Source organism: Cyprinodon variegatus, unplaced genomic scaffold (genome assembly GCF_000732505.1).
Source record: "Cyprinodon variegatus isolate N-32 unplaced genomic scaffold, C_variegatus-1.0 Scaffold1669, whole genome shotgun sequence".
Lineage (NCBI taxonomy): Eukaryota > Metazoa > Chordata > Actinopteri > Cyprinodontiformes > Cyprinodontidae > Cyprinodon > Cyprinodon variegatus.
The window spans coordinates 59,421-82,344 of record NW_015152122.1 but is presented as its reverse complement, the minus strand read 5'-3'; the positions used below and the strand labels follow the sequence as shown (position 1 = coordinate 82,344).

The 22,924-nt window shown below is 40.1% G+C and overlaps 1 protein-coding gene across 4 annotated transcripts in view; it reads left to right on the top strand.

Annotated features, from left to right (window-relative positions):
• palld (palladin, cytoskeletal associated protein) overlaps positions 1 to 22,924 on the top strand; it is a 75,126-nt gene that overhangs the window by 10,968 nt on the left and 41,234 nt on the right. For all 4 annotated transcript variants that reach the window (XM_015404224.1, XM_015404221.1, XM_015404222.1 and 1 more), the window contains exons 3-6: positions 19,439 to 19,614; positions 20,943 to 21,009; positions 21,495 to 21,612; positions 21,721 to 21,783. In XM_015404224.1, the coding sequence (XP_015259710.1) occupies positions 19,439 to 19,614; positions 20,943 to 21,009; positions 21,495 to 21,612; positions 21,721 to 21,783 (424 nt within the window). The remainder of the gene's footprint in view (positions 1 to 19,438; positions 19,615 to 20,942; positions 21,010 to 21,494; positions 21,613 to 21,720; positions 21,784 to 22,924) is intronic.

Here is a 22,924-nt window from a genome sequence, read left to right as displayed (position 1 = left end):
GCTATTAAAAAAAATGACCAAAAAGTTCTATTAACAGATGTGCAAAGCTTATAGATGCATATTCCCATTAGACATGTTTGCCTGTATTTTAATTTAAAACGAAGTTCCACTTTTTTGGGGGGGTTGGATATAAGCGGCTTCTACTGTCAGAAATATCTGACAAGCATATATCAGTTTCTGATAAACCACATTTCTGACCTATTTTGTACTGGTTGTCACCTAAAGCTCCAATACAACCTATTGTGTTGATAAGGTAATGAGATGTGAGGAAAAAACATTTTTGTTGCTTTGCAAGGCGGCACTGAATGCAAGATAAGCGTTAGGAACAGACTTGAACAGTCAGCCAAATATACTCATCTCATTTTATCTTTAATAGATCTCAGGCTATCGTCTGATTATTTACTAAAGACAAATACCAGAACAATTTAAACCGTCACAATAATTAATTGGGATTTGGCGTTTTTGACTGGTTTCCAGATTCCTATTTGTTAGTACACCTATTCAACCATTAATTCAGCCAACTGCTTAGTTTCTTTTCAGATCTAATCTTTAGGTGTATGTCTGTATGCAATCAAAAGACACAGCTTACCACTTAGGATGTGTATCTCCCTTTTTCACTGTCAGGGGCCTCTTCTTTGGCTGTATAAATAGGCTTCCAGGGAGTAGGAGCCAAGCACAGGAATGTGTGCAATCCAATGACAAGGCGTTTTCAGAACAGGCTCCACATCTCCCCACACCTTCTTGGGAAACATGAAGCATGTTTAACTGCAGGGAAACAGGAGAGCAGGAGCACTACAGGAGCAGCTACATTATGCTGTATAACACAGAGAATGGAGTGCAGAGAACTGAGGAGGGAAAGGTAGTCAACAGTTAAAGTTTTGTTTTCTTTTGTCCGTCGTAAATGATTCTCATCAGGAACAAATCTGTATATCAGACCTAAAAAAGCTTATGTAAATACAGAATGTGGTTTTGAAATAATGATTTCATTATGTAAAGGAATAAAAAAAAATCTCTGCAAACCAACCTGATCCTGTGGGAAAATGTAAACTGTTTGTACCACCATTAGCAGAAGCAGCTGACATCAAACATTTGCTCTAACAGACGATGAGTCTTTTAAATCACAGCGGAGGAATTTTAGCTCACTTTGCTGAATTATTTTATTCCAAACACCCTGGAGTGTTTTCAAACATGAACCGTCTGGTTCAGGTCATGCCACAGGATCTTAGCTGGATTTAAGTCCAGACTTTAAAGAGGACGTTCCAGAACCTTCACTTTTCAGCCATTCAGAGGTGCACTTTGTTACGCAAATGTGTTTGAGTTTAGGGGAAACTCTGATGTTCCATCAAACTCCATCAGGAATAGCTATGGCAAGTTTTCAAATTCTTGAACAATCAAAGTAGTCAAAGACCACTGAAATGAAGTTCTCTTCCTGAAATAAAGGCTTACTTTCATTCCAAATGGACATGTTCCCTCCCAAAAAGCTGTCCCTTTCTCTTGTTGCACCGAAGGAGTTCTTTTTCTCCACAGTTACACAGTTCTCTTTATTTTCTGCTTATGGTAAAAGACCAGTTGGTTATTTTGAGTGCTTTTTATGTGTGTGTTTTAAAAATACCTTAAATTGTTTTTAGTTGCCTAGCTAATTAAATCATCAACTCACTGCCCTGATTCTGGTCGGCCGGCCACTCTTTGAAACTTTCACCACCAAAAAAACATTCCTGATCATTTCTAAACCAACAGATACTTGGACTTCTGTGGACAAGAGTTGCTGAGTATTCAGACTCTTTAGTCTGTTTTATAATTTTTTCTCACAGTACTGTTTCCATCACATTTGGTTTGTACAAGGTATTTTTTTTCCACATAAGAAACATCAGAGCTGGATCAAGTTTTTTGTTATGAGTTTTGCTGCTGGATGGCATATTCTGTGCATTTTTATTGCAGAGTTGCCACTATGTGTAATCCTCAGTGTCTGGGCACTAGATGGCAGCAGATTGTTTAAGGATCCAAATGATTCCAGCAGATTGTTTAAGAATCCAAATGATTTTCCTTCTACATAGGTGCTCTTTAGGAAAGGAAAATAAACTACTGTGACCTAAAGACAATCCTGCAAAAATTATTAGTGATATGCTTTCAGTTGTGCATGAAACATTTTACACATACACAAATATAATACAGGGTTAGTGTTGTTTTTTCCACATGTGTCCATGCTGTTTATTTGTGTCTGTTATTTGCACTTTTAGATTAAATTTGACTAATTTCTAAAGAAAGAACTCCTTTCCCATGGTGAAGCACCTTTGATGCATTTGCCAGAGCGAGCAGGTGATGCACCTCCTCAGCTCTAACGAGCTGGCTCTGATCCCATGCCAGAATTTTGCACAGTGAGGATACATTCCTGGTGGCTGGGAGTTAGGCGTGACCCTCCGTGGTCAACCACAAGCTGTCTCAGCCAAAGAGTATTATGGTGCTGAGCGCCTGGTATTCTTCAGCATGCCCTCATTCCCCTCACACACAATACATAATGCAGTGCTCTGTTTTTAGGGATGATTTTCTCATCTTGGGATGCATGCAAGTTACATCCCAATGGGAAATGACGCATTTCTTTACCCTGAGTTCATACTTTTTTTATTTCAGGGGTTGGGTTTGAATGAGGATCAGAAATCAGGGAATGTGTTGAGTCAGTGAAAGACCCAGTGTATCTCTGAAGCTGTTAAAGAGAGCGTGTCTAAACATCATTGCTGGTGTGAGGTCCCACTGTGCAAAGCACCAAACATGCCTTTTTATTACAGTTTACTGCAAATCAAACAGAGAAAATCACTAGCATGCTAATTCCTGGAATTTCTCGTGATGCTCTCCTACATATCATTACTCTGACTGCCTTCTGTGCAAACGAGCCAATTCAAAGCTTGAGATGTCGAACATTTAGGGATGATGGGCAATTAAGGGCGGGAGCAGCCTTGGTTTCTAAGTTTCAGACAAATACATGAAAACCACAATGGAAACATTTGGATGCTTTAGTGGCTGCTAAACCGTTCTGCCCAGACATCCATGCAAAGCAAAGTTTCCAAACCCAAGATAAGAATAAATGTGTCATTCACTCCCAGTTATATGCTATAGTGAAATGTATGTGCAGATGTTATCATTCTTCTCTGTTTCAGTCAGACATGTTTAGCACAGCAAGCACAAACATTTTTTTTAATATTTAAAAAGCCCCCCCTGGCTCTGTGTCTGTGCATCTGTCTCCATTTTAGCTGCTTTTCCAAAGTAAGTCTAATTTTAAATGGAGTTTAGAAAAATATAAAGCAGGCCATGAGCTGCATGATGATTTAATACAAATTTAATGTGATTGCAATATAACTCTCTGCATTCAATTCAATTCAGTTCAGTTTATTTATATAGCGCCAATTCACAACACATCACCTCAAGGCACTTTACAGGGATAATTCAACCAGATAATACAGTCAAATATATTCAAAGTTTCTATCTAAGGAAAAGCATTTGATTGCATTAAATCATTTACTCGAAGGCAATCCCTCACAGAAGCATGCTTATAGCGACAGTGGAGAGGAAAACTCCCTTTTAATAAGTAAGAAACCTCCATTAAAACCAGGCTCAGTGTGAGCGGCCGTCTGCCGAGGCCGACTGGGGTTTAAGGAGACAGAAGCAGAGATACAGAAAGAAGCAGAGATACAAAGGAACTTGTCAACCAGCTCCACGGGAGGCCCCGTCCAGGAAAGATGCAGCCAGGCAGATGAGCTCTGAGCCAGCCCCCACATCAGAGGATGAAGAGAGAGCGTCCAGCCAGACACAGTCAGGGAAACAGGACTAAACTGAAAAATAGGCCGAGCTCCAACATCTCTAAACAAAGGTGTTAATGGCAGCAGCACAGCTGATATTTCTCTCCAAGATGGTGTCCCAGCCAAACTGGAACAGGCCAGATGAAGCTACTATGATGAGAAGATGCTTGCAAAAAGAGTTTGACAGCAGACCCTTTGCAGGTAGTTGACTTTATTAATGCTTTAAGCCACGGAGGTCAAACTCCAGTTGTCCTGGGGCTTTTTTTTCTGCAACTCATTGACTGATCTCTGCTTTAACACAACTGACTCCTATAATTAGTTCATTAGCAGGACTCTATAGGACTTGCCTGCGTGTGGAAGAGGTGACTCAGGTTTGATGTATCAGGAATGCAACTAAAGGCTGCAGGACATTGTCCCTTGATGAATGGATCTTCATGCCTTTGCTGTATGAGTTCACTGCTTGCTGAGTAGGTAATTCAGCTCTTTGATTCAAGTGTGTTTCACCAGAAACACTGGAGTTTGACAAAAAGCATTTGCTTGTTTCACTTGGTTCTGGTTGCAAAATTAATTGTCTGTTTATCATGAGATATAATAGTAATAAAAATGTTAGTTTTTGGTGGGTCTAGAGTTTTCTCAGTTTTCCTTGTTGTTCTCCTTCTATGCTTGTTTGGAGCATTTTAAGCGGCGTACCGTTACAGTACGCCACTTAAAATTTTTGTGGAAAAAAAGTATGAGGTCATGGCAGGTGAGGTCTCATGATGTCATCTGTCTGTAATGCTCACTGTTTGGCCTGGTTCTGCTGGGTCATAATTTTAAAGTCTCCCTAGTGGACTAATTTGATCGCTGCAGGAGAAATGGAAATTTGTTTTTTACGTTGCTTCCTTTTGAAAAAAAAAAATACAGTCATGAAGTAATTTCAAATCGAAATAGCTAAAGAGTCGAGAACGACTGGGCCATGGCACATGCCCTGATTTAAAGCTACAGCACAAGAGGTTTCTACATCTGCAGAAAGCCCTTTTCTTTAAACATGGCAGCATATGAAAAGCATCCATCAAAACAAACAATGAATCACTGAGGTTCAGCAGAGAGATGTGATACAGTCAGTTTGACGTATTACTTCGCTCTCACCATGCCGATACCTGAACCCTGCTGACGGCAAGAGTCTAAGGTGAAAGTACATTTGAACCACAGAGCTATACGAGTTTGCCTTAAACGGACAGAGCGGCTCCAATATGAATCCCCAAATGACCGGTGAGCCTATCATACACACACCCCACACTGCCTGCACATGTCATTTATATATCAGCAGTAAAACACTCAGGAGCATGCAGGATGCATTTGACACTCCTTTGTTAAATGGCCCTTATGATGGATGGAGCTGCCCTGTTAAGCCTCAGCAGTGACTCCAGCTTTCCTGCAGGTCTGGAGACACAGTGTGAAGTTTCACCCCCGGCGAGGTGAGACATTTTCTGCTCACCTTACAGCCTTGGTGTCCAAGATTATCCTGACCTGACAGCCTATGGTATATACTACCAAAAAGTCTCACTTTTCTCGCTTTTGTCATGTGACAGACTGCTGCACCCCAAATTCACAAGGGAGCGTTATTAGAAATCCTTCCTCTAAGCACCTTCCTGTGGCACTCTATGAGAGTGGGTTTCAAACTCACAACCTCTGGATACCAAGCCCTAGTTTCTAACCACTCCCCCGCAAAGTTATTCTCCAGGTGTACAGTTTTATATTTTTTAAACACTTTGCAGTACAGTATTTTAATGTTTATATTTTTACTCTGCACTAGTATGTTATACTCATACATTTTTATAAGGTCCACATTTGTGAGACCATTTTTTTTCTATAATCTTTTTTGCTGCTGAAAACACCAATCGTGGGACAATAAAGAGATTTTCTAATCCATTCTATTCTATTCTATTCTATTCCATTCTATTCTATTCTATTCTATTCTATTCTATTCTATTCTATTCTATTCTATTCTATTCTATTCTGTTAATTTTATAGGAAAGTGAGCTGGATTGTGTCCATCAGTGTGATGAACACTAAGCGTAAAGGAGGAAAAGCTTGTCGTCCATAGGTTGTATACTCCCTAGTAATCTTATCTTTGCACAAAGACCATTTCCACAGCCTAACATGATTCTGGGCTCAGTGTCAACAACATGACGCAATCCTGTTCAGGGCTCTTGTGAAACTGTGAAAATAGATATGACTCCATGTTTTCCCCCCAAAAGGTCAAATGTCAGAGGGAATCCAGCTAGCCTCCCTCTAATAAACTGGCAACCATTGTTGGACCATTGTGTACCTGCTGAACTTATTAAACCGCCGAAAAGAAAACAGGCTTAGAAATAATGGGAAATAACGGATATGAGTTTTGTAAGGACCTATTTGAGCAGATCAGTGATAAGTAAAGAGATGGAATTCCAGGTTTCATGAAGAATGTCTGAGGTGGATCAAAGCAGCAGCAGGCGCAGCAGTGGGGGGGGGATTATCCAAGACAAATTCAAGGGGGAGGACATCAGCTGATGCTACATAAAAATTGCACTAAAGTCTTCCATTTGGTTTGCGAAGCATGTTGGATGTTACCTGAAAAAGTTCCCAAAGTTGCCATTTATGTAATGCTCATGTATGACTATGGTTTGTGAAATCAGTTTATAACCTTCTAATTATTTACAGAGAACTGTCAAACTGATAGACCAAAGTTTTGGTGATTACACCACGGTTTATAGATGCATGTCTGAAAACTCAATTAGCTTTACAGGGCCTTTGGAAAACATTACATCACTGCATACATAAAAATACATTTTAATGTATTTTATGGATTTCTATGCTTACTGTAAGGAAGCGCAGTGAAACATGTTAAACAGTGAGGCTTGTCTTTATATTCAGCCACCTGTTAATCAAAAAATGCAAAACAAGATGTCTATAGAAACATCTGACTTATACTTAATCTAATCTGATTATAAATCCGGCCGATCTGAGAAGGTGTCAGGGTTGTATTAGAGAACATGAAGACCGACAAACTTAGAAGAAAGGTTTAAATGGATTAGATGACACAACATGTCTCTTCTCATAAACTGTCCAGTTAATTATCTGGGAAACATGGGAAAAGGGATTGCATTACTGCCATCTAACCAGTACAGTACCATATATATGATCTTACAGGCTGAATAAAGATTCAGAGAAGCAACCATTAAACCCAAAGAAGGTCTAGGGCTTCACATGCGTTATAATAAACCCTGAACCTCTGTAATGCATGCAGAGGTTCATGGCCTAAGGTCAATAATATAACCACATCATCGGCAAAGACCCCAGTGTTTCCAAATACTCTCCTCTCTACAACTACATCATGAGGTATAACGCAGCTATAAACACCATAAAGAGGATGGGGGAAAAGGGTCACCTTAGTTAGAGTCCAACCTAACCTGGGAACAAGTTCAGCTGAATGAAGGGGATGTGGACACACCTCTCTTTATGGGAAGGACCTGCCAGACACCCAAATGAACCTGACGAATAGATAAAGAGACACAGTTATTACAGTCCTACTCCAAACAAAAAAATCCCACGTCGCCTGGACAAAAAAGTCTCACAAAACTCCATCAGCAGCTGGAGGGTCAAGATCTGGTCCATCTTTCCCCTGTCAGAATGAAACCCAAACTTTTCCTCTTGGTCTCAAGGTTTTATACTCTGCCGAGGCTTCTTTCCATTGCATTTACTTACTTAATCATATTTAGTTACTTTAACACAATTGTTTCATGTTAACAGGGTAGGACATAAAACAATTTTGTTTAAGTAACTAAATATGATTAAGTAAAAGGCAACAGCGGTTGCATTATTTTTTTCAGTGCCGCCTGTTGCTCATAGCTGGATTAGAGTTTCCTGCTGAGATGCAGACGTCTTTTTCCGTCTTTTTTGCACACGCTTCATTTTGTGGTTCAGAGTCTGTTCCACAGCTGGTCTGTGAACAGTGAGCTCTGGGCAGCGTTCACCTGTTAATCGAATCTCTGCTGTTCCTCATGTTTGGCGAGGCGCTGCCATCAGACCCAGCTTACAGTAATATGGCTTTTGAAGGAGTATTTTAATTATTTTTCCTGGATGGTGAATATGTGCAGCTGCCAAAAAAAGCTGCATGTGAAGGAGAACTTTTGCTGGTGAAGATTCTCGTCATCCAGGTCATCGTCATTCCAAAAAGCCAAAAAAAAAGCTTCCTGGATGGGAAGCGAAATGTCTTCAAACTTGGAAGAAAATTCCAGTGGATTGTTTTTTTTTACTTTTTTGGAAGAAGAGCTTGATTCAATTATGTATCTCCTTCAAAGCTGAAGGAGGGGGCTTTTTGGGGGAGCTTGTGCGTTTGCCTAAAATAAAAACACCAACAGTCCTTTGTTGAAAATCTATTGCGCTTTATGTTGCATTACTCTAAAATCTGAGGCTGCACAAGGATACTTCTTTTATGAGCAGATGAGAGGTCACTTGGGACTCATAAAAACAAGCCAAAGCTTTGCTTCCCATGTGTGACAGGATAACAGCTGTACGAACGTTAAACTGTCCAGCATGCAAACTCAAGATGTGCATCTCCACTGTCTTTCCTATGGTTCATGATTGGATGAACCATCCGTGCTGTTTAGTGTTGGAGCCAGCTGATATCCCAGGAAGGACTGATTCAGGATGTGGGTTTTATACTGGCAGAATTAGGAAGTTGTTTCATTTTAGACGCGTGTGTTTAGGATAAGAGCTTGAATAGATGTCTATAAATTCAGAGGGAGGAGAGGAGGTTACAGAGTTCAAACCCTGACTACAGCAGCCTCCGCCTGTTGCAGCTTTTGGCATTTATCTTCTCAAGTAGGCAGAAAATGTACTACAGTTTGTTTCTGTTTTTTCCTCCCTAATATTTCTACGAAGAATGCTGTTTAGGTCAACATCCATCCATTCATATCCCAGTCCATCTAGGAACAGAAAGGATTATAAATCCCCTGATTTTTAGATGATATAAAGTATTTGTGCACATTTTAAAAATTGATAGGAAAATGATGCCGACTTCCTTTTTACTTGCGTTGCTTAAAAGATGTTGCTACACAATAAGTGACTCAGAGCCATTACGGGCCCAAAGATCTGCACAGTGGAAGACAGGAATTGCATTAACTGCATCAAATTGATGTTCCCAGAAATTGGTGATACATACCTAAAATAAGACCTGACACAGGCTGCTGTGCGGTTTATCCTCAGCTAAAATTACTCTTTGACAGAGAGATTTATGGTTGTGGTTATGAAGTACTCTCAGAAAATGTGTAATTTGTCGTATTTGTTGAAGCTAATCTGTAGTTGTGAGCACGTTCTTTAGGTAAAAGCTCACTTAAGAATGCTAGTGGAATTTGGCTTTACAGAATGATAGCACAAGAACAGAGGAACAAACATATTATTAGCGTAAGTCTGATCTTGTCAGCAGTGCACTTCATTTTAGAAGAGACTTCATGCTGCTGTTTAAATATCTGGTCTCATTTATTGTTTACGGCTGATATGTTTAATTTTTGGGCTCTTCTAGATGTTACTTTTGTTGGTTTTCTCTTGGATTTATTTGACAGTTGGGAGGATATATAGTCTTTACAGTGTGAGATCATGAGAGGACATAGCCGGTGTTTTTGTTAGCGTCAGTTGGTCTCCTTGGAGCAGGAACACAAAATGACAACATGCGTCCATTCATAGTGACGTCAGCTGACCCTTACGGGACCTTTTGAAACACAGTGAGGTCAAGTTTTGGTTGGATTCTAATATCATTTACATGTTTGGTTGTTTGCGCAAAGATTAGTTATTTCTTTTTCTAACAGCTCTGTGCAAAACTATTCATAATCTTTTAACTTTAAGGCCAGAGTAAAACTGTGCATTTTTTAAGCAGAAGGAAAGGAAATAAAGTTTTCAAAACTTTGCAGTTGGAAACAACTCCTTTAGCCTGATAGCCAAAATGAAATCCAGCAAGTTGCCTTCAGAAGCAACCCATTTGATTAATATCAAAGCGTAGTTTGCAGTCCACCATAGGCCTTCTAAAGGACACAGTGATATGTAGGAAGGAGTTCTGCTTACATGTAGATGAAAACCCTGTGGCTCACATGCAAATACCAACACTACCATTGGTGAAACTTGGTGGAAGCATCTTCTACTTCTTGTTCCATTTATTCAGTGTTTTGGGTTAGCCACAATGCCTCCTCTTTTGTGTTTTTCTAGATAGATCTTTTTCAGTTCATCCTTAATATGAGCATCTCTGGTCTGCATGTGCATCAACTTTTCCCCCGGTGACTCCGTTTAGTCATATTTAAAAAAACAAAACAAAAGAAAGTCTGCTCTCTACATTTTACTAAAGTCTGCTCTCTGAGTTGCATGAGATGTCTGAGAGAAATGCTCATATCTAATTAGGTAACAATGGTTAACTTTGGAATGCCTTACGATAGAGGTCTTCAACAGGGGGTCCGCAAGCCCTAAGGGGTCCACAGAGGTACTTCACGGGGGTCACAAAAGTTTTGGTTGGCCAGCCTTTTTTAATAATCTCCCCTGCAGTTTTTTTCACTAATTTAAATGTCTTTAAATCCACATTAACATCAATTCAACAGACTGTAGTAAACAGATAAATGGAGGCAGAAGATGTCTTTCAGTCATCAATGCACACATTCAGCGACACACAGGAGCTTTTTCAAGCTGGGCACCGTTTCATTCACAACACCTGTCCCATCAACCAGGAATCAAAATCAGAAATACTTTAATAATCCCAGGGAGAAATTACTTTCTTTACATGACTCCATCTGTACTAGAGTGACTATAGGACCAGTTTCATTGATTTCATACAATATATATAATTAGGGGGTCCCCGCTCCATCTCACCATCAGTTTGGGGGTCCTTGGCCTGGAAAATGTTGAAGACCCCTCCCTTACGAAGAGTACTTGATGTCTTTCTCTTAACAAAAGTACCTCTAAAGGAGATCTGAAAGTGTCTGCATTCCCTTCTTTCAGATGGATAGAGCTTAAACATTTATAATAATCAAAATAACATGGCTGCAAAAAGCCTCTGTTATTAGGAGGAGCTGATTAAAGGACCTGAACATTTTTTCATCAACTTTATGAAATGTATTCTTCTTAAGATCACGTAGAGCCCAAAGACAAAACAGAGTTTTTTGAGAGAGTTGCTTTCATTCAGTAACTGACAAATGTGAGCATGCCTCCAATGTTAAACCCTAGCCAAGCTTTAATATTCACATCTAAGAGCTGTTGTGTTTCTCGTGTTGCTCTCAGAACAAATGGAAGCAAGCTGTAGCCCAGCAAGGGACTCAGCGTTTGCCACGGGGGGGACTAGATGTTGTCAGTTGCTTATTCTTCTCCTCATCGATCTTCATGTCACCAAGTCCAGCAGACATGAGGAGAGCTGACCCTCTAAGTAATGGCACAACACTGAAGCCCACCTGCCACATCCCAGTGGAGGGCTGCTAGTGACCAAAATATCCAGAGTTCTGCTTGCATTGAAGCCAGAGCAGGAGTTCCTGCAGAGACTGAAGCGCACCACACCCTTTCTGTTGGCATCAGCCAGAAGCTCTCCGGCTCTGAACAAACCACAAATGGCCGATTTTTGCCTGCTGACTGGACTGATTTTTAAATTTAATCACCGTGGTCTTATTTTGATTGAAAGATGTGACGTATGCACACATCTTAACGTCACCGCAGTCATCTGTCTTGTTCCTGCCAGGTGCAGCCAACAGAAGTGGTTTATTTCCACTCTAACTAATGCTATTTTTGTACAGGCCAAATTAGGCTTTTCCAGTGGCCTCCTTCTAGTTCAAGCATAAGGGAATGATTAGTTTTGGGGAAGTGCATTTAATGTTTTCTCCTCTTAGGTCTGCACTGTTGTGCAAACTGAAGCACTGTCATCTTGTATTAACTTTAAAGCCTTTTCTTCCCTATAGTTGGAGATTAGAGCCCCAGAGGTTTCCATCGTGAGAGTGTTGACTGGCTCCAGCCAAGTCCTGCTGTGGCACCTTTGATGGTCAGCCGACTGTGGCCAAGACTTGTCTCACAACAGAAAAGCAAAGATTTTTTTTAGTTCTTGGTTTGTTTTAGAGAGAGATTCCAGAGTCCAAGGCCAGAAAAGGTTATTTATAGGTTTGCATCCCGCAAGATGTATGAAGTGATCGGAAGTTTACCTGCTCCCAGCTTTGATGGGTTTAGAGTTACAGATAGTTTGACATGTATGAGTGGGATTTATTTTTTCTGTGAGAGAGAGATGCTTACAGACATTTCAGCAAACCACTGGAATTATATGAATGAACTCGGTGTGGGCAGTCGAGAAACATTTCTTGTCTCTTTAATGAGTCTTAAATGTATTTTTTTTCACTCTTCTGTTTTGTGAGGAATTTGGCAGCTCTGAGCTGCTCCCTCCCACCCTCCCTCTCAGTCCTCTGCTCAGCCTGAGAAATGTGTGCATATCTATAAGGCTGTGTGGCTCAGTGTGGGTCATGCTCTCAGGAGACGAGGCTCTATGTACAACCCGGTATCAGGGGACTTTCTTACTGATTTTGGTTTACCTCACTGGGAAGTAAGACACATAAAAGCACAGGTAAGTTACAGTTTAGACAACCTTTAAGATTAAATATTTAAGTGTAAAAGTTGCGCTTTAATGTTTGTATTTGTTAAAGTGAAATAAATCAACTTAATCAAGAATTTGAGGAATTTATGGCTTACGATGATATTTTCTACGTCAATCCTAAGCAAAATAATTATGTAAACAACCGACACTTGCCTTTAATGGGCATTTTCCTTTATTATCATATTGCACCAGTAGCTCGTATTTTATTGTGCAGAAAAAAAAGTGATTTTTGTTTTTCAGCCATTAAGTTTTATTCAGATCCATTTCTGCACATATGTGGGTCTTTATGCTCGAAGGGGGGATCCCCCTTAGTAATGAGGAATATCCATTTGTAGCTCAGCTGCTGCACTAATCTGGCACTATTTTAGTCTTTGTCTCTCATGCACATCATCAGACATGCTAGCACACACAACTGGGCCAAGGCACAATGCATTCCCTCTCCGTTGTTTATCTTGATGGTATTCAGCTGAGTGAGAGATATGGTCATGAAAATGATCAAATAGTTGCTCATGTAAATATCCTAACTGATGGACTGGGCTTGAATTCCTAACAGAGTTGTTTTTCTGGTTGCTTCCGGTCAGAGATCCAACTGTCATCAGCAGCTGTCTTTAGTCTAAATCATCCCGGTCAGCTTTGACCCATCATGCATGCGATCCCATTGACCAAGCTCCATCATCATAGAGTCTGTTCTCTCTTTTGAGATCCTCTTTATCAGAGGCATTTCTATTTTTAGTTGACAAGGCTCTAAACAGAGTATTTTAAATGGAACTAAGGACTGCTTACTTTAACTCTACAGTTTAGATGAATCCTGGTGAAGATTCTCAGTCATCCAGGTCATTTTCATTCCAAAAAAAGTAAAAAAAAACAAAAACAAACAGCAATCTACTGGACTTTGCTTCCAAAAAAAAGTTTGCTTGAAAAAGTTTCACTTCCCATCGAGGAAGTTTTTTCAATTCAGACAGAGAGATAAATTGAAAAGGCTTCCTGGATGGGAAGCGAAATGTCTTCAAACTTGGAAACCAAGTCCAGTGGATTGTTTTTCTTTAACTTTTTTGGGAATTTAGATTTGAAAGAATAGGGCTGTTGTGGACTGCTTTATGTTACACAGATTTCTCTTTAAAAGATGCTCCATACCTGAAAAATAAAATAACATACTTAATTTTTGCTTTGATCAAACTAAATCACACACATTTTCAGCAGTACCCTGACCTCAGGCTTTAATTTCTACAGGGATCCTGAACTATATTCTACTAATGAACACTGGCTCAAACATGATGGGTTTATGTAGAGCTGATCAAATTGTTCAAAAAATAAACACAAACAGGAGCAGTCAGGTCAATGGATTATCCTAGATCTTAGATCAGAGATTCACAGAGGACATATTACTGCACACCTGAGGCAATTTAGAAAGATCAATTAACAGAACGGTTGGATTGTGGGAGGAAGCCAGAGTACCCAGAGAGAACCCACCCACTCATGGAGAGAATGTAGGGTCACAAGAACTGTTAAAAGTCAGGGTCTTTGTGACTTCCTGTAAAGTTTTAGTAGGTTATAATGAGACAGATAACATCAGGATGGTAACCGCTTTGCTGCTAGATCATTTATCCAGACTCATAAAACAATCTCCAATGATAGATAATGTATTGTTTTTTCAGATTGTACTGGATGATCCCTATGCCATCTTAGAAGATAACTTTGACAACCATCACTGAATGATTAACACAAGGAATTTTTTCTTTCCCTGTCAATGTGATTTAAAGCTATATTTGTTTCTAGAAACCCAGTCCACATTCATGGGAGAGAGGAAACTGAATAAGCCCTTACTCTGCTGTTTGCGTGAATTAGGCGATTGTAAAACTGACCCAGCCTGCTGTAAGGTTCGCCATTTTTACTTCATCTTTGTCGTAGTTTGTAATTATGGATAAAGACAGCCTTGATGCCGCCTCTGTTGTCCATTTCAACCATGGGTCCAGTTCTGCGGTCCACAGACTTCTAACCCCCCCACTGAGGACCGAATGGAAACGCCAGATAAAATACCTCCGGACAAAGACTTCCTATTAAGTGTACTAAGTGTTGAATAACTCCTGGAGGTGTTGCTCTGCCGTCTATCACTCCCTCATCAATGTCACAGTCAGTTTCCCTTCTGTTCCGGCTGCTTCCCACTGGGGTTTGTGGTGAAACTGAGCTTAGCTTCATAAAATTTTCCATCAACAGCAGCAAATAACAACAGGGTCAGGCGAGGAGAGTGTGGCCCTCGGCACGCACTATCGAGCCCAGGGCAACAGAGTTTTGGTTTGGCCTGTGAGATCCTCTCCTCTGAGGCTTCGTCTAGCCTTGAACAGTCTGGGGTCGTCGGTCAGAGGGGCTGTTTGGTGCTGATGGTGGGATGTTTAATCCCCTTATTGGCTGTCTGCCTTTTTTGGGTGGGATGAATGAGTGGCTGAGGTGTTACTCATTAAACCATTTGTATGCATGCTCTGAATAGGTGTGTTTTATAACGGTATTGTGTTGAGAGGAAGTAGGTGGCAAAGCTGCGTTCTGCCAAGAAATGTTCACTTTCAGCCCATTTACTTTGAGCATTGATGGATTTGTTTCTACCACACCCTGCTTCCCCTGAAAACGAGTCCACTAATGGTGGAATTCCTTTTTATTCCTTCTAGTCTGTATCTGACTGGAGAATGTCTCGCTTCCCTCACTGGAGAAAGCGCAGCATGCAGTTTGGGCCTATTATCATCTTGAGTACATTCCCGGGAAATAGAGAGGGGATTAAATAAACATTACCGTATGGCTTTAAATGACTTTACCCAGTAATTATGTGTAATTCTGCCTCATTAAGGTTTATTAATAAGCTTTTTTTATTGTTTTTGTTGAGAGCAGTTTGAGCTTCCCACTTTATTGTCAGTGAGAGGAGCCGATGAGTGCTCTTCTTTGTTTTAGCAACATTTCCATTCCTTCACTCCTCAAATGTACATTGCCTTTTTCAGTCTAACAGAGCTTGGTGCTGCTGACGGAGAGAAAAATACTGAAAGGAAAAAAACGAAAAAGGAGAGAAAAATACTGAAAGGAAAAAACGAAAAAGTAAGCTTTAAACACTGATGCAAGGAGTTTGTGACCAGATGTAAGATGGAAGTTCACTATTGACGGATGTCATGTTTGTGGTTAAGATCACAACAAATCCAGGAAACTATTTCCATCGTTCCCTCAGCATGACGCTGCTACCTCTCTATCTAACAGTAAGGAAGGTGTGTTAAAGCTGCTGTTTAGTGTTAGTTTCTCTACCAGTTTCATTTTTTGTTTCATATAATCAAAGTGACTTCTTCCACATGTTTGCTGTGTTGCCTATAGCTTTTGTTGGTTCTTTGAATGACTTTGATTTGACAAGTGATTGTTTTTTTCTTACCCAAGATCCTAAAAGTATAGATTTTTGAAAAAGCATTAGCTGTTCTGTGAACTAGAGCTCTCAGGCACTTATGTACCATTAGCCTCTTCTCTGATAATCCCTTCTGTGTTTTTTTAGTCTTCATTATACTTTTTGTTGACTAATATTCTGCCAGAAACATTTGAGATCTAAACTCAGGTTGACTGTTTAACTGATTATTACGCTTCAGAATAAGGGCTTTACTTATTAGATCCTTTTTTTTTTGTCAATACTCAGTTAAAAAACTACTTCACAGCAGCAAGATGTGAAAAGGTTAATGGGATATGGATACTGCTGTAGGAGACTGTATGTCTATACATCTGAGGAACCATCTCACTTTGTTTGTAATATTCTCATCATCGCCATCAGACTTTGCTTTGGGGTTTGTCAAACCCAGCCCGTTTTGATGCAACTTGAAGCACAATTTGAAAGGATTTGTATTAAACAGTCATCCCACTCACAGCAAGTGTTGCATAGAACACTGTTGACGCTCTCTCAGTATCACTGTAAGTGACTTGAAGTCTGTAGAAATGTTTAATTACCTTAAATAACCTGGATTTTAGGAGTAAAGCCCCAGCAGACATCCAGAGTCACGCAAGCACGCTGTTTTCACTTTTCCCCAGCTGGTTATAATCCGGGAAAAATGGATTGAAAAACCACACAGGGATATTGTTTGGTTGGGAAAAATAAACTCCTTTCTACTGTCAGTCCCAGGCTGCTCTTAATTAGGAAGCAGAATCTGGTCTGAGTCATCCTATAATGACATGTTGCAAATTTATGTCACATCACTGTGGGGTCTCAAAATCCCATGACATTATCATACTGTGACTTGTGACAAGTAACAGCTGCTACCTGTGAACAAACCACAGACTATCTTAGGTGATTGGTGCACATTGAGCTGTTTAAAAATAAAGAGGATTTATTTTGGTCTTTATGGTTCTGTGATATTTTTATGATTCTGACAGCATCATCGGATGAACAAATAGTAGATGCAAACAACTTTGTTCATGTGTTAGCAAGTAACACAAATAAAATATTATATATCACATAGCAATAATGACAAATGAATTATTAAGCATCAATTGAAAACATATTTACATCTTTTTTTTTCACATTTTAGCCACTTTACAATTGCCTATATGCTTTATTTATATGGGGCGACAATGGCGTTGGATGTAGGAGTTTGCCCTGAAATCGAAGGATTGACGGTTCAAGCCCCGGCTCCGACTTTCAGTGTCGTTGTGTCCTTGGGCAAGACACTTCACCTGCATTGTCTACTGATGGTGGTCAGAGGGCCCGGTGGCCCCAGTGTACGGCAGCCCTGCTTCTCTCAGGGCAGCTGTGGCTACAATGTAGCTTGCCACCGTGAGTGTGCGCGTGAATGGGTGAATGAATGTAGTGTAAAGCGCTTCGGTCAAGTCTGCTGACTTGAATAAAGGCGCTATATAAGTACATGCCATTTACCATTTATTGGGTGTGTTTTTTATGGAGCAAATCAATGTGGAAGATAACTGAACAGTGGAAGTAGAATGGAAAACTTGTTATGTGTTATTATCCAACTTTTGTTCCAATACACCCCTAATGAAATCTAGCAAATGTTCTACAAAGACAGCTTAGTAGTAAACACAATCCATCTCCATGCAGTTTGATATAGGTTTTATATCCAGCAGCTCTGCAAAGGCCTCAGATGTAGCCTGAGGCCTTTGCCTCAAAGACTATTGTCTATTGTCAGAGAACAATAGAGTAAAAAGGACCAAATAACTAATCAAACATTACAGTCAGAAATTCTGGGAAAGGTCAGGACTCTTTTGGGTTTTAAAGGCAATATCCCAACCCTTTAACATCTGACAGAGATGTGTTCAATCCATCTTTAGAAAATGGAAAGCCTACAGCAGAGCTGTTCATGTACTAAGGCATGGCTGCCCACTATGGATGTCTGTGGTAACTCTGGAGGAGCAGCAGAGATCCACAGCTCAGCTGGAAAAAATTGTTGACAGGTCAGGTTTGTTGCAGAGTAGCATGAAGAAAGGTGTATCTGAAAGAGCTCCATGAGGAATCCTGTTTGCATCTTGTAACGAGTGATGCAGGGGACTAATAGAGAAGGAAATGCTCTGATCAGATCAGACCTGTTTATGAAAGAAACCAGCCATGCAAACAGCCTCACATGGTGCAAGCATCATGTTTTCCTTTAGCTGAAAGCAGGCAAAAGTTGATGAGAAGATGGATGAAAGCAAAATTAAAAACTCCTTTTCTAGATGTTTGTTGGAAAAACTTAAAATAAAAGCTTTTATCCCTCTTTTCCCACTTTAATACACTTCTTAGTGTTGATGTAGTATATAAAAAAGCTCTAAAGTTTGTGTTTGAACCATAACAAAAAGTGATGTTCTGTGAGCTCTTCTCCAAGGCGGTCTATGTCCACCTGACCCTGACGATAATAAATCCTTTGGTATGACTAGTCTCACTAATACACTGCATCATTTTGCGTGTCTACCCTCCTCTGACTCAGGCTCACTCTACCGTTTCTCTACCCGCCATTCGCTCATTCATCCACTTTCCCCGTCACCTTTTTTCACCTCCACGCCCACATCAATCAGCTCAGACATAATCCATAAATTCACAAGAATGAACTATTGTCTGGATGCTTTATCTGACTGACACATCTGGGTGTAAAAAGTAAAATTACGGCCATGCTGCAGGTTGTAGAAACATTTTTATGGAGCGCTCTGAGACAGCAGGAATGTCTTTAAGGTCGTGGCTCTGGGTTTGAAGAACAGCTGTTCTTTTCTTTCGTTTGGGAATTCCTGCACCTCCCCTGTTGATTCAGAGGTCGAGAGGTGAACCAGGATTTATATCCCCTCTCATTCAATGGAGTGGTGTGTCATTGGAGAGTGGATGTTCTGAATGTTTATAGAATGCTTTTAAAAAAGATAAAACTATGGATCAAAGTCTCCGTTTGTGGTCCTAGAGGCCTGATGTGTGGAAGGAGGTGGATGACTGTAGCATCGCTGTTTGATCTTGGACTTGATGTGGTGGCACTGAGCTGGAGGACTGGGAAAGTTCTGCTTTAATCATAACCCTGTGAAGAGAGATAAAACAGATGAAGCTGCCAGAGTTACAGACTCTCTCTTATCCACATCAAATCCAAGAAGAGACAAAGCATGTTTCTCCGCTCCCCAAGGAACGTTGTGCAGCGCCTGCCCAGACACACAGCACTCTGATTGGAAAGAGGTGTTTCTGCTTCCCGTAACATAGCAGTTTGTCAGTGCCTCGGGGTGGCTGATGTTTCTGTAGATATGGAAACTCAGACGTACCCAGGAGGAGTGTGTCACTGAGCAGGTACGCACGTAGAGTTGATTAGCAGACCTGCATCTCTTTAGAGTCATGGTTTAATTATTGCTAAAGAAAAAACAGCTATGACATTTAAGCTGAAAACAGAGCTACAAACTCCATCTTTTGAGTGTCTAACATCAGATAATTGTTATCAAACACAGAGCAGAGTTTTCTTTTTTAAATAAATAATAGAAATATTTCAATTACATAAAGAAAAAGCATTTCATTAAAGGTAGCACGTTAGAAAAACATCTGGGTTTACCCTTCCTGCAGGTGGTTCTGCGAAGGCCGTGAGCTGCAGAACTCCCCTGACATCCAAATCTGGAGGGAAGGAGACCTGCACACTCTGGTGATCGCTGAAGCCTTCGAGGACGACACGGGACGTTACACCTGCGTGGCTTCCAACAGTCTAGGAGCAGATAATACCTCAGCTGAGGTTTACATCGAAGGTCAGACTTTTAAGCTTCTGTTTTCACATAATCAAATACTAACAGTTGCAAGTGGAATATCTATATCATGCATGCATGATATGCATGGGTTAAAATCAATGTAATAAACATTTTACCTTATATCCTTTTATAATCTTAAAGTTTACTGGGTAACCCATACCATGCAGGCAAGCACATGACTTGTGTTTCAAATTCTCTGGTATTTTAAAGGTTAACAGCATAATAATCACTCTCCATAACTAACACTGTTCCCATCATCCACCCGTTTTTAAGGCCACTCATCAATAAGTGTTTGCAGCTGAAAATGACTTTTCCTCAGTTGGTTTCAATGTTACTGAGGAATTTCTGCATGTTTACATTTGCGGATGGAAAACACCATTTTTTTTCCTGGCATCATGTAAACACCAAGTTTGCATATAGATTGTGTTTAAGGGTTGTTATGGAGACATGGTTACTCAAGATTCCCCTCTGATGCTGTTTCATAAGTTTGAATCTGTTTTTTTTTTTTTTTACCTCTCTTGCCTTCCTAATCACTGCATATTGGCTCAATTAGTAAAGCCTTTTATACACATAGACAGCCATAGAGACCTGTATTGATGCTAGACTTATAATAATGTATTCATTTTAAAAAAGTGCAGATGAAGTTGTATTTATATTTACTGCAAAGGATTTTCTTAACTATTACAGAACATTCAATTTTGGCTGAAACACTTTTTATCTGAGGTTTTTATGTCACAATAGTAGAAGAATCATACCATTCGGTTTAGTACACATCTCCTCCAGACGGGCTCATTGGGTTTGCTTGTTGGTTTCATGTAATACACTATTTGTTTTTGAATTATAGTTTTACCAAACTCTTATAAAAATACATCTATTTGCAGAGCTGTTTTTATTATTTGTTCAGTGTAACATTTAAAGCTTTGTTTCATACTCTATATACATATTCATATACTTTTTGAATTGTTATTGACAATATTTAAAGATACTGTACCACATAAAGTAACGTTAAAAAGTCTCTTTGGACCTTATACTAGAGGAGAGATAAAATAAGTGCCCATCAAAAAATAAACAAATAACTAATATGGCTCTGTATGGTAGCTTATATCTGCACTGATCATCTAAAGCAACATATAATACATTTTTTTGTGCCACCGGACTGATGTGGTAAAAATATATCTTTTAATTTTGTAAATGGTGTCAAATATTTAGGGAAATGTTTGTATCTGTGTTTGTTTTCTGCAACACCAGAGAAATTCCTCTGCAGGTTATTTACCGATTTTATACAATGTTACAAAAACAGCCTCTGCTTTTGTTTCATCCATTTATAGGGGCTTCATCATCGGACTCAGAGGGAGAAGGAACGGTATCAAAGTCAAGATCAGGAGTCATGCCTCAGTACGTGTGTTTCTGCATCGCCGTGACCTTATGACCCAATGAATGTAGGAACCCTGAAAGGGTTAACTGAGCCCTGCAGCAGCTATTAGTCTGCTGTCTGCTTCTCTTTAACCAGGCCTTTAAAGAGCCCTAGACCTGACCTAAAACATGGGATGCATTCCTTATAATGAAAGGTCTATGGGGTTAATATGAAAAAGAATTGCCGTGTCATGCCTGTCCCTTACACTTAACTCCAGGCTTTGACCTCTCATGCGAGCTTTACTCCCTCCATGTATGATGAGATAATTTATCAAAGCTTAAGCTGCTTCATAACAGCTTTCTTTACACCAAAATATTGCAACTTGATAAGGAATATAATCCAGTAACTGGATCACTCCAAATGTTTTTGAACTCCATCCTACTCATAGAATCATCTGTCTTCTTCAGATTCTGCTTGCTCTCTGTCTACATATTCCTCAAGCATTCCTCCTTTTTCCTTCTCACAGAGCTCAGAAAAAAATGACTTCTATGTCCTTAACAATACGCTCGTCATCCCCCAAGAGCCCAGAGGTGGTTCCTCACCGCTCCGCTCTGGTCCAGTCCATGTCTCATCCCCCACAGCGGGTAAGTCCCTACAGCATGCAGGACAGCTCAGCCAAGCGCTGCTTTTAAACCTTTAAGAGACATAATAAAAAGCTTAATCTTCTCTTGTATGTGTGTATTATGATCTAGATGCAGAGCCCTCTGTCACTACTGCATGGTGCTGAGTCATCAGGCCCACCGCTGTTCACAAAGGTGAGTTTGAATGGAAAGTCAATTCATAGCCAGTTGTTTTTACATGCCTTGCATTTCTCATTGCCTCACACAGCTTGTTGAAACCTCATATTTTACAGAAATTGTGTGATGACCAAAGTAATTATAAACAGGAGAGAAATTCTATCCTTTACATATACATATATATATATATATATATATATATATATATATATATATATATATATATATGCCCTCAGACATCCCATAATAACAGTCCTCAGTGCTTTCACTTCCACCAGTCGGGGTCTGATTAAACAAAGATTTTATGAGCACTCCTCCTCTGGTTCAACCTCACCCCGTCTCCCCCTCCTCCCCCCTCAGGCTGTGGGTCTTATGATAGCTGAACTGAGACGGACTGAGGCAAAGCTTCAAACAGCCCTGCCAAACCCACAAGGGTCAGGTCCCCTTCACTTTCATTCAGCCTGTCAGGCCCTAAATCATTTCCCACTTCATTAGTAAAGGACATTTGTTTTTCCTTCACCCGCACACCCTGCTCCTTTTATAACTGCTGCCAGACTTTAATCATGACGTTCCCCTCTGGTCAGCACCGGTCCCCACTGACCCATGCGGCATATTTCTTCTGTGAACCTTCTTTCAACTGTGTCCATTGCTGAAAACACAGAATGTGAATTTTTCAGGTGCAATGCTGCTGGGTGTTTTGTTAGATGCTTCAGCAGATATTCATATGAAATTACAGGTGAACGTATTGACGGTACAGGTATCTACAGACCAAGACAAGATAATGCTGCGAAGGGGAAGCAATGTAATCCATGTTTACAAAAATGGAAAGAAATAGATATGTTGGGTTTTGATTAAAACAGTTTGAGTGTGCAGATTAAACTTCCAGAGAAGTGCATGCATTTCTACTGCTAATGTGGTTGAAAAACAGTACTTCACCTCACCCTGAGAACACCACCCCCACCTTTAAAACAAGATGTTGGATTGGGGCCTCAGCTGTCCAAATGTATTGGCTGCAAAGCCAGCACTTCATTAGAACTGCTTTAAATATATTCATGGGTAAGGCCTATTGTTTGAGTTTTTGAGTTTTCAGTTACACTTTGATTCTTGTCATTTTGTGTTTTCTATGTCATTAGTTTAATTTCCATTTAGTGTCATTAAG